The 12,471-nt window shown below is 44.1% G+C and overlaps 1 protein-coding gene across 5 annotated transcripts in view; it reads left to right on the top strand.

The window, feature by feature from the left end:
- The window catches only part of LOC103164823 (probable C-mannosyltransferase DPY19L1), a 121,636-nt gene that overhangs the window by 22,791 nt on the left and 86,374 nt on the right, over positions 1 to 12,471 (top strand). For all 5 annotated transcript variants that reach the window (XM_029048665.2, XM_029048667.2, XM_029048668.2 and 2 more), the window contains exons 5-6: positions 1,504 to 1,624; positions 1,788 to 1,881. In XM_029048665.2, the coding sequence (XP_028904498.1) occupies positions 1,504 to 1,624; positions 1,788 to 1,881 (215 nt within the window). The remainder of the gene's footprint in view (positions 1 to 1,503; positions 1,625 to 1,787; positions 1,882 to 12,471) is intronic.

Raw genomic sequence — 12,471 nt, 5'->3', positions numbered from 1 at the left:
TTCATTAATTCATTCATTCAATTGTATTTATTGAGCACTTACTGTGTGCAAAGCACTGTACTAAGAACCTGGAAGCATACAGTATCACAACAGACACATCCCTGCCCTCAACAAGCTCACAGTCTAGAGGAGGAGACAGATATTAATACAAATAAATTAATAGATAAACAAGTGAATATACAGCTATATACACATATATACATATGTGCTGTCGGGATGGGAGGGTGAATGAAGAAACGGCTGCACAGAAGGAAATGGGAGAAGAAGAGAGGAGGGCTTAGTCAGGGAGGCTACTTGAAGAAGATGTGCTTTCAATAAAGCTTTAAAGTGGAGGAGAGCAATTATCTGTCTGATATGAGGAGGGAGGACATTCCAGGCCAGAGGTAGGATGTGGGCAAGAGGTCGGTGGCAAGATAGATGAGATCAAAATCAAAATGAGAAGGTTAGCATTAGAGGAACTATTCTAAGCACTGGGGTGGATATAAGTTTATCAGGTTGGACACAGTCTCTGTCTCAGTTGGGACACAGTCTAAATTGAAGGGAATATGATTTAATCTCCATTTTAAAGATGAGGTAACTGAATACATAGAAGTTAAATGACCTGCCTTAAGTCACACAGCAGGCAAGTGGTAGAGCCCAGGTCCTTTGTCTCCCAGAACTGTGCTCTTTCCACTAGGCCATATTGCTGCACATCCTCTTTAGGACAACTCCAAACTTCTGGAAGTTCAAGCCAACCTCTGAACTGCCTCAGGGCTTGTAGACTGATTCCACCTACTGCCGTCCTTCTCAACAAGGATCAGAGGTCCTTCCTGTTGGGGGGTTCCTGAATGGGCATAGAGCACAGGATCCAGCCTAGGTGGCCTCAGCCAGCTTCAATCAGAAAATCAGGAAGGAGGTGGAGGAAGCTGCCTTCACTCGCTTCCTCAGCTCTAGTACTATAAAACTGTGTTCCTAGGAGCTGCAGGACCAGAAATTGGGCTCAGTTACTGACAGTCCCCTAAATGAAATGATTTGATTAATTCTGTAAATATTCCTTAATAATAATAATAATAACTGTGGAATTTGTTAAGCACTTTCTATGTTCCAGACACTTTATTATGCACTGGGGTTGGACTCAGTCCCTGTCCCACGTGAGGCTCCCAGTCTCAATCCCCATCTTACAGGTGAGGTAACTGAGGCCCAGAGAAGTGAAGTGACTTGCCCAAGGCCACAGAGCAGACAAGTAGTGGATTCTTAATTAGAACCCATGACCTTCTGACTTCCAGGCCCCTACTGTATCCACTACACCATGCAAGGAACATGTCTACCACCTGTGCTATATTGTATTCTCCCAAGTACTCAGTACAGTGCTCTGTACACAGTAAGTGCTCAATAAATATGATTGATTGATTATAACGTTCATGATATTCTGAGTTTGGCATAACTCCCCAGATCTCTACAGTAGCAACAAAATAGGTACAAGCAAAAAATTTTCATTGGCTCCCTGTCTTGTTTCCCTTCTAGGTAGTCTTAGCCAGCTGGTATCGCATATATAAGGGAATGATGGATATTTTGGGCATTCCAAGCAAGATATGTTGGACTGTTACCCGAGGACAGGGGCTTAGCCCCATTGAAAGCTGCGAAGGTAAGGTTCTTTCTAGTGTATTATTATACTGTCCCTCATTCTGCTAAATTTGCCTAAAAGCAAATTTGTGAAGGTTAACTATTGAAAAGCATTGAAATATGCTCAGCAAAGTTTTGTGCTTGTTTGGAAATTAAATATGGAGTAACATATTTGTTTTTTAAAGGATTGGGAGACCCAGCTTGCTTTTATGTTGCTATGATTTTTATTTTAAATGGACTAATGATGACATTCTTCTTCATTTATGGAACATACCTAAGGTAAGGCTTTTGAGCTCAAAGAATTTTCAGTAGATAGGAATTGGTTAAAATGTTGGTTAAATGAAAATGTACATTGACTAGTTGGTGAATTTATAGGTTCATCAGATTACCCCTCTAGACTCTAAACTTGTTGTGGGCAGGGAAGGGTCTACTAACTCTATTATATTGTACTCTCCCAAAGGGTTAGTACAGTGCTCTGCACACTGTAAGCACTCAGTAAATGTAATTGATTATGTGTAACTGAACTACAGTAGAAAATTTTCGAGGAACTTCTGGAAATAAGTGAAAAAAGTATATATTTCTACATAAGTTTTAGCACATCATTGTAAGATGAGTGCAATAAAATACACTTCATATGCATATCTCAAGAGAAATTATTTCTTCTGAAACTATACTAATTTCTTAGAATTATTTAGTTTTTTAAAATTCAAAGATTAAGACTTCACTAAAGGTGCTTCTGTTAGGCTAATCATATCACTGTTTTTGAAAACTGGGTCTTCTGGACAACATCATCAGCCTGCCTGCCTTCCTCTTTCCCCTTGATGACTGTGAAAATGGAGAGGGGACAGAATGGAGGGGTTCAAGTTGTGAACATGCTGGGCTACCTGTAATTAAAGTCCCAGAATTCCTTGGTATCTGAGTGTGGCCTAGTGTGTGTGTCGGGGGGGGGAGGCTTCACACTTTCAAATGAGCAATATTGCAATATACATGAGTTAATTTGTATTTCAGTGGTCCTCAGTCTGCTAAGAGTTCTCTTGTTTTCTTGGGCTCAGGTCTTTTTTTAGCCTTTAAAGAGGCTGCCATCTAACTGGACTGGATGCAGTCAATCTTTCAGGGGTCTTGTAAGGAGGACAGAGGAAGCATTTTAAGGATATAAGGATATTTTAAGGATACAATAAAAGAAACCATCCCAGCTGAAAATCAGAAGTCACTTATCTTGACTAGGCCACCGTAACATACCGCAATCAAGAAAGGAGTAGTTGGTTCTGAACAGAGGTTCAGAAGGAGACAAAAACAAAAACTGTCAGGTTTTGTAGACTTCAAACAGGATAGCACAACATGGAGCAATGTCTTTTTGGCATTCTTAACCATACATACAACCGGAGGTGAATTTCTCCATCCATTGTGCTGACTTTGAGAATGAAAGTCTGCTCTATTTAATCTTGATTTGGGCTGGTGTCCTCCTCCCTTTCCACCTGCTCTTTCTCTTTTTCCTTGGGTTCTCATTGCTCCTCTTCTATTTCTTATCCCTTAACCATGGGTGTCTCTCTAGGCTCTGTGCTGTCTTCCTTGCTTTTGTCCCTCTATCCCCACTCATTTAGGGAACTCTTTCACTTGTTCGACTCACAGCTACACAGCTGACTCACAAATTTGCCTTCTGCCCAGAACTGTTCCTCATTGTTCACTCCCACATCTCCTTTTGTTAGGACAAGGACCAGGACATCTTCTGTGAGTGGTCTGCAGACACCTCAAACTCAATATGTTGGAAATAGAACTTTTCATTCATTCATTCAATAGTATTTATTGAGCGCTTACTATGTGCAGAGCACTGTACTAAGCACTTGGGATGAACAAGTCGGCAACAGATAGAGACAGTCCCTGCCGTTTGACGGGCTTACAGTCTAATCGGGGGAGATGGACAGACAAGAACGATGGCACTAAACAGCATCAAGGGGAAGAACATCTCGTAAAAACAATGGCAACTAAATAGAATCAAGGCGATGTACAATTCATTAACAAAATAAATAGGGTAACGAAAATATATACAGTTGAGCGGACGAGTACAGTGCTGTGGGGATGGGAAGGGAGAGGTGGAGGAGCAGAGGGAAAAGGGGAAAATGAGGCTTTAGCTGCGGAGAGGTAAAGGGGGGATGGCAGAGGGAGTAGAGGGGGAAGAGGAGCTCAGTCTGGGAACGCCTCTTGGAGGAGGTGATTTTTAAGTAAGATTTTGAAGAGGGAAAGAGAATCAGTTTGGCGGAGGTGAGGAGGGAGGGCGTTCCAGGACCGCGGGAGGACGTGACCCAGGGGTCGACGGCGGGATAGGCGAGACCGAGAGAACTTCTTCTGCTGCCTCTCCCCTACGCCCCCCCCAACTCCTTTCAGCTTTCCCTTTTCTGTTGACAACACCACCATCCTCCCTGTGGCTGACATAATCAATCAGTCATATTTATTGAGTCCTTCTGTTAGAGAAGCAGCATGGCTCAGTGGAAAGAGCACGGGCTTGGGAGTCAGAGGTCATGAGTTTGAATCCCGGCTCTGCCACTTGTCAGCTGTGTGACTGTGGGCAAGTCACTTAACTTCTCTGTGCCTCAGTTACCTCATCTGTAAAATGGGGATTAACTGTGAGCCTCACGTGGGACAACCTGATTACCCTGTATCTACCCCAGTGCTTAGAACAGTGCTCGGCACATAGTAAGCGCTTAACAAATACCAACATTATTATTATTATTTTCAGAGCACTGTACTAAGCTCTTGAGATGAGTACAATATAAGAGACACATTGCCTTGTGTCAGTGTAGACACATTTCCTGACCACAGCAATCTTAGAGAGGGTGACAGACATTAATATAAATAAATAAATTATGGTATATACATAGTGCTGTTGGGCTGAGAGAGGGGTGAATAAAGCTTACAAATACAAGTGCAAGGGTGATTCAGAAGGGAGTGGGAGAAGAGGAAATGAGTGTTTAGTTGGGGAGAGTCTCTTGAGGAGATATGCTTTTAATAAGGTTTTCAAGGATGTAGGATGTGAAGAGGGCAGGCATTCCAGGCAGGTAGGGAGTGGGCAACAGATAGATGAGATCAAGGTTTAGTGAATAGGTTGCAGAGAAGCAGCATGGCTCAGTGGAAAGAGCACGGGCTTTGGAGTCAGAGGTCATGAGTTCGAATCCCAGCTCTGCCACTTGTCAGCTGTGTGACTGTGGGCAAGTCACTTCACTTCTCTGTGCCTCAGTTCCCTCATCTGTAAAATGGGGATTAAGACTGTGAGCCCCACGTGGGACAACCTCATTCCCCTGTGTCTATCCCAGCGCTTAGAACAGTGCTCTGCACATAGTAAGCGCTTAACAAATACCAACATTATTATTAGAGGAGAAAAGTGTGCAGACTGTGTTGTAGTAGGAAGTCATGGAGGTAAGGTAGGAGGCACAAGGTGATTGGGTACATTAAAGCATTAAGGAGTTTCTGTTTGAAGCAGAGGTGGATGGATAACCACTGGAGATTCTTGAGGAGTGGGGAGATATGGACTGAATGGTTTTGTAGAAAAATGATCCAAGCAGCAGAGTGAAGTGTGGACTGGAATGGGGAGAGACAGGAGGCAAGGAGGTCAGCAAGGAGTCTGGTATAGTAATCAAGGTGGGATAGGATAAATGCTTGGATTAAGGTGGTTAGTAGCTTGGATGGAGGGGAAAGGGTAGATTTTATGGCTGTTGTGAAGTTTGAACCGACAGGATTTGGTGACAGATTGAATATGCAAATATGAGATAAGTCAAGTATAGAACAAAGGTTATGGGCTTGTGAGGCAAGGAGAATGGTGGGACTATCTAGACTGTGAGTCCATTGTTGAATAGGGATGGTCTCTGTTTCTGAATTGTACTTTCCAAGCGCCTAGAACAGTGCTTCGCACAGAGTAAGCGCTCAATAAATGTGATTGAATGAATGAATGACTATCTACAGTGATGGGAAAGTAGGGAAAGACAGGATTTCATTCATTCATTCATTCAATCGCATTTATTGAGCGCTTACTTTGTGCAGACCACTGTACTAAGCACTTGGAAAGTACAATTCCGCAACAGATAGAAACAATCCCTACCCAACAATGGGCTCACAGTCTAGTAGGGGGAGACAGACAACAAAATGCAGGGCCTCCATGCATCCATAATATGAGTATTTATCCCTTCCCTCCTGCACTTAATGAAGAAACTTTTTGGACCTCTTCTTTCCACAGGTCTTCATAACCTCCTGAAATCTATAGAATGGCACAGGGGATGGGGCACCGGCCTGGAAGTCAGAAGGTCATGGGTTCTAATTCCGGCTCTGCCACTAGTCTGCTGTGTGGCTTTATGTGTGATTTTTGAAGCCGTGGGAATGAATGAGTTCTCCAAGGGAGTGAGTGTAGATGGAGAATAGAAAGGGACCAGAACTGAGTCTTGACAGACTCTCACTAATAGAGGTTGGGAGGCAGAGGAGGAACCTCAGCAAGAGACTGAGAATGGGCAGTTGGAGGGATAGGAAGAGAAACAAGAGAGGACAGTGTTAGTTAGTTAGAGAAGGTTGGATAATGTGTCCAGGAGAAGGGGGTGGTTGATAGTGTTGAAAGCAGGTAAAAGGTCAAGGAGGATTAGGATGGAGTAGAAGCCATTGTATTTGGCAAGAACATGGTTGGTGAGCCTTAAGAGGGTGGTTTCTGTGGAGTGAAGGGGCTGGAGTCAAATTGTAGGGGCTTAAGGAGAGAATTAGAGAGGAAATGGAGAGAGCTGGTGTAGACAACTCGCTCAAAGGGTTTGGAGAGGATTCATAGGAGGGAAAGGGCAATAACTAGAGGGAGCCTTGGAGTCATGGGAAGGCTTTTTAAGGACAGAGAAGACATAACCCTATTTGAAAGCAGGGGGGAAGAAGCCATTGGAGAGTGAACAGTTTAAGATGGTGATCAGAGAGGGAAGGAAGGAGGGGAGCAAGCACTTTGATAAGGTGTGAAGGAATGGGGTCGGAGATGCAAGTGGAGGGGGAGGATTTTGAGAGAAGGTGGGAGATCTCCTCTTGAGACACTGCTGGGAAAAAAGTTGAAGAAAGGGCCGGAGGTGGGAGGGATTGGAGAGGACCAGGGAAAATTTTAGGGAGATCTTGCCTGATGGTTTCAATATTATTAATAAAGTATGTGGCCAGGTCATTAGGTGCGAGAGATGGGGAGGTAGAGGGACAGAGAGTTTGAGGAGAAGTTAAATGTCTGAAGTAACTGGTGAAGGCAGTGGGCATGGGAGTTAATAAGTATGGAGAAATAATGTTGCCAGACAGAGGAGAGTGTGTAGTTAAAACAGGCAAAGATTAACATAAAGTGGAGCTCATTATGGGCAGGGAAAATGTCTGCTAATTCTGTTGTATTGTACTTTAAGCGCTTAGAATAGTGCTGTGCACATATTAAGCACTCAATAAATATTGTTGATTGATTGACTGATTGGATGAGGTTGGACCGATATCTGGATTTCCACTGGCAGCGCTCTGCAGCTCAAGCACAGAAACTGAGGAAGCAGATTGTGGAGGTCAAAGCGGACAGGGCTGTGGGTTAGTGGTACGAGATTGGTGAAGGGATAGAGGTGTGAGTGAGTTCAGTGGAGAGAGTAGTGTTAAGAGTGTCAATTTGGTCATCAAGGGAAATTTGTGTGGGTGTGGAGACTGAATAGGACATGACTTGAGAAAACTGGATGGGGTCAAAAGATCAGGGGTCTCTGCGGGGGAACAGAACAGATTTGTGCGAAGGGGTGTGTGGGAGAGAAAATAGGTGAGGTGGTGGTCAGATAGAGGGATCTTAGAGGTGGTGAGGGTAGAGATTGTTCAGTGACTAGAGGTGATGAAATCGAGTGTGTGTCCAAGATGGTGAAAGGGTGAATTGGGGTAGAGCAAGAGGTCAGTGGAGTTGAATCCAGTAACCTCCAAAACAAAACAAAATCCAGCTAAAACCTGCTGATTTTTCTGAAGAAGCATTCTGTTACTCTGCTTCTTTCTCTCCATCCTTACAGCCACTCCCCTGATATAATAAGCGCTTTTATCTCGATTGGACTATTGTATTGCCCTTCTCACTAAGTTCCCTGCCTTCAGCCTCTTCCTGCTTCAGTCTCCACCCTGCTGCCTGGATCATCTTTCTGAGGTGTGCTGGTATGGACTAAGAACATAGGACAGGGTGTCAGGAGACCTAGGTTCTGATCCCATCTGACATTTGATGTGTGACTTAGGGCAAAGTCAATTACTTAGTTTCCTCAAGTGTTTTCCGCTGTCTCAAATTCCTCTCTTCCAGTTCTCTACTTGACCCAATCTGGCTTCCGTCCCCTTCACTCCACAGAAATGCCCTCTCAAAAAGGTCACTAGTGATCTCCTTCTTGCCAAATCCAATAGCCTCTATTCCATACTAATCCTCCTTGACCTCTCAGCTGCTTTTTGCACTGTTGACCACCCCCATCTCCTGGAAACATCCAATCTTGGTTTCACTGACACTGTCCTCACCTGGTTCTCTTCTTATCTCTCTGGCCGCTCATTCTCAGTCTTCTTCATGGGCTCCTCCTCTGCCTCCCACCCCCTCACTGTGGGAGTCCCTCAAGGTTGAATTCTGGGTCCCCTTCTAGTCGCCATCTACATCCACTCCCTTGAAGAACTCATTCACTCCCATAGCTTCAACTACCACCTCTTTGCAGATGACACCCAAATCTACATCTCCAGCCCTGATCTCCCTTCCTCTATGCAGTCTCACATTTCCTCCAGGGTGGCTCAGTGGAAAGAGCCCGGGCTTGGGAGTCAGAGGTCATGGGTTCAAATCCCGGCTCTGCCACTTGTCAGCTGTGTGACTGTGGGCAAGTCACTTAACTTCTCTGTGCCTCAGTTCCCTCAACTGTAAAATGGGGATTAAAACTGTGAGCCTCACATGGGACAACCTGATTACCCTGTATCTACCCCAGTGTTTAGAACAGTGCTCTGCACATAGTAAGCATTTAACAAATACCAACATTCAAGACATCTCTACTTGGATGTCCTCCTGCCACCTCAAGCTTAAAATTTCCGAAACAGGACTCCTTTTCTTCTCTCCCAAAGCCTGTCCTGCCCATGACTTTCCCATCACTGTAGAACTTTCACATCATTGTAGATGGCACCACCAACCTTCCTGTCTCCCAAGCCCGTAACCCACATATTCAATCCATCCCTAAATCCAGTCGGTTCCTTCTTCACATCGCTAAATATTCTCCCTTTCCTCTCCATACAAACTGCTACCACATTAATACAATCACTCATCCTCTCCCACCTTGATTGCTGTATCCCCCTTCTTGCTGACCTTCCAGGCTCCTGTGTCTCCCTACTCCAGTCCATACTTCACTCTGCTGCTTGGATCATTTTTCTATGAAAACATTCAGGACATATCTCCCCACTCCTCAAAAAACTCCAGTGGTTGCCCATCCACCTCCGCATTACTCAACTTTAAAGCACTCAACCAGTTTGCCCCCTCCTACCTCACCTCACTACTCTCCTATTACAACACAGCCACACACTTCAGTCCTCTAGTACTATCATTCTTGCTATACTTCAATCTTGTTTATCTCGCTGCCAACCCCTCGCCCATGTCCTGCCTCTGGCCTGGAATGACCTCCTCCTCAAATTCAACAATTACTCTCCTCCACTTCAAAGCCTTATTCAAGGCACATCTCCTCCAAGAGGCCTTCCCTGACTAAACCCTCCTTTCCTCTTCTCCCACTCCCTTATACGTTGCTCTGCCTTGCTCCCATTATTCATTCCCTCCTCCCAGCCTCACAGCACTAATGTACATATCTGTAATTTATTTATATTAGTTGTCTGTCTCCCCCTGTAGTCTGTAAACTCATTGTGGGTAGGGAATGTGTCTGTTTATTGTTATACTGTACTGTCCCAAGCACTTAGTACAGTGCTCTGCACACAGTAAGCACTCTATAAATATGATTGAATATGAATATGAATAAAGGTAGGGATGGGATGCTTCTTCTCCCTCCTCCTTAGACTGTGAGCCTATGTCTACCAACTCTGTTTTATTGTGCTTCCCCAGGCACTAATGTACATATCTGTAATTTATTTATATTAGTTGTCTGTCTCCCCCTGTAGTCTGTAAACTCATTGTGGGTAGGGAATGTGTCTGTTTATTGTTATATTGTACTGTCCCAAGCACTTAGTACAGTGCTCTGCACACAGTAAGCACTCTATAAATATGATTGAATATGAATATGAATAAAGGTAGGGATGGGATGCTTCTTCTCCCTCCTCCTTAGACTGTGAGCCTATGTCTACCAACTCTGTTTTATTGTGCTTCCCCAGGCACTTGGTGCAGAGTTCTGAACTCAGTAAACTCTCAATACATACCACTGATTGATTGATTCATTGACTAAGTGAGATAGGGACCAAGTCCAATCTGCTTATATCATATCTACACCAATGCTTAGTACAGTGCTTGGCATTGTAAGTGCTTAACAAACACCACAATTATTATTAGTCTCCAATAAGCATCATGGGGCCTCTAATAAGTACCACTACCATGCTGAGGAAACACCAAAGGGTCTGAGAAGCAGCATGGCCCAGTGGGAAGAGCACAGACCTGGGAGTCAGAGGACCTGAGTTCTTATCCCGGGTCTGCTAATTGCTTGCTGTGTGACCTTGGGCAAGTTACTTAACTTCTCTGTGCCTCAGGTTCCTTAAGCGTAAAATAGGGATTAAATACTTGTTCTCCCTCCTACTTAGACTGTAAGCCCCCCCCCCCCCCACCTGGGACATAGACTGTGTCCAACCTGATTATCTTGTATCTAGTCCAGTGCTTAGTACAATATCTGATTCAAAGCTCTTAACCAAGGGTAATGATTGGATACCATTGAAAAAAAAAAGCCTTTGTCACTTCTTGCACTTACATATTCATGTTTTGCCACCTTCATCATTTGCATGTAAATGCATATTCAACAATTTTATGTCTCTTTTCCCCTTTAGAATGTAAGCTTTTTGAGACAGAATATATGTCTCATTCATCTGTTGTAACCACCCAAGCATTTAATTCCCAGCACTCAACAGACACTCAATAAATGACATTACTACTACTGAAAAATAACACTACCCTTGGACTCTGAGAATTCCAGTTCAGCCTCCTACCTTAGCAGTGCCTAAAAGGCAAAATTTGAGGACAAAAACAGTGAGGCAGGCATAGAACCCTGCTCTGGACCTGCTCTAGGGGGTCCTGAGAGGCTCAAGACGGTGGAGCAGGATTGACACAGAAATGGGCCTAGTTAGCTAACATCTCTGAAAGCCTCCCTCTTGGGCTGGTTGCCAACTGCCTGACTAAGCAGCTAGGGTTTTGTGGGGATATGGCAGTAAATGTTTAAAGATTGAAAGCCAAAATAAAAAAGACAGTTTGACTGTGACTTACTTTCCCTGCTCAGTGCTGCTGTTGCCAGAAACAGAAGTGGGATTTCACAGTGTATTTAGCCAGAGGCACGTGGAAGCTTTTATCAGGCTTTGGGTCCTTTATCTGTGTTGGCCCTGCTCCACATGGGAAATTGAAACATTATGAAGTTTGGGTGGGCCAGACCTTAAAGTGTCAGTGGTTGTTGAGCTTAGTCTCGCTCCAACCCAGGAGAGGCTGCTAGGTTGAGCTCAACCCTGAAAATTTCATCCATTTATAGAGAGGGGTGGCTGATAATAATAATAATAATAATTGTAACATTTGTTAAGTGCTTACTGTGTGGCAAGCATTGTTCTAAGAGCTGGAAGAGATATAGGGTATAAAATCAGACAGTCCCCATCCCACATAGAGCACTCAGTCTAAAGGAAAAGGAGAATAAGTATTTAATGCCATTATGTGGAAGAGGAAAGAGGCACAGAGTAGTTAAGTGACTCACTCAGGTCACACAGCAGGCAAGTGGTGGAGTCATAATGAGAACCCAGGCCCGCTGCCCATGCTTTTTTCACTTTTGCTCCTGAGAAAATTTCTCTAATTTCCTTTCTAGAATATCAGCAGGGGGAAAGGGACCCATCACCCACTATGGAGCAATGAATCAAGGCTTCCCTTCTGCCTGGCCTTAGTCTCCATTCCATGGTTTCACAAATGCCACCATATGGGCCCCTCTCCCTAGTTCCCCAACTCTGCTGCTCTACAGCCCCACTCACCTTCAAAACTCTCTTTACACCATTCTATATGGCCATGCCACCCATTCTTCATTTCCTCCCATCCAGGGACTACAAGTTTAGACAAAGAGGCCCAAGGCCATCATGAGTTAGTTAAAGATAGAGCATTGGTGCTGAGCTGGACTGTGCTTCCTCACCATTCATACAGCCCAGATGCTCACTACCTCCTTCCCTGAAGCCTCCCACCGACTCTGACCTGTCTTCTTATTAATCGTGCTTATGGAGCATTTACTTGGTGCAAAGCACTGTCTTATTCCATTCGTCCTCCTCTCCTCTACTGATTCATCATCAGTAATAATGCTATTGACCAGGTACCCTGTAAATACCCAGGGTTATGAGGGCTTATACAGAAGTAGTTTAGAACAAGGTTCTTGCCCTCAAAGAGCTAATGGGGAAGAGAAGCAGACATAAATCAGTGATAAAAGACTGTGGTTAAAGGGACCTCGAGACTAGATGGAAAGACAGGGATAAATAAATCCAAAATAAGAGATGAGAACACAAGAGTGATTTAGTTTTGCTGAGGAGATGCTATAGCCAAAAATGGTGTAACTCTTAAACACTTTAATGCTCACCCCACCCCCACAGAACTTAAATATTCTTATATCTGTAAATATCTATATCTGTAATTTATTTTAAAGCCTTCCTCCCCCTGTAGAATATAATCTGCATATGGGCAGGGATCATATCTAATATCTG

The sequence above is a fragment of the Ornithorhynchus anatinus genome, chromosome 21 (assembly GCF_004115215.2).
Source record: "Ornithorhynchus anatinus isolate Pmale09 chromosome 21, mOrnAna1.pri.v4, whole genome shotgun sequence".
Classification (NCBI taxonomy): domain Eukaryota; kingdom Metazoa; phylum Chordata; class Mammalia; order Monotremata; family Ornithorhynchidae; genus Ornithorhynchus; species Ornithorhynchus anatinus.
Note: the sequence above shows the minus strand (reverse complement) of the source record. Positions and strands in the feature narration are given on the sequence as shown.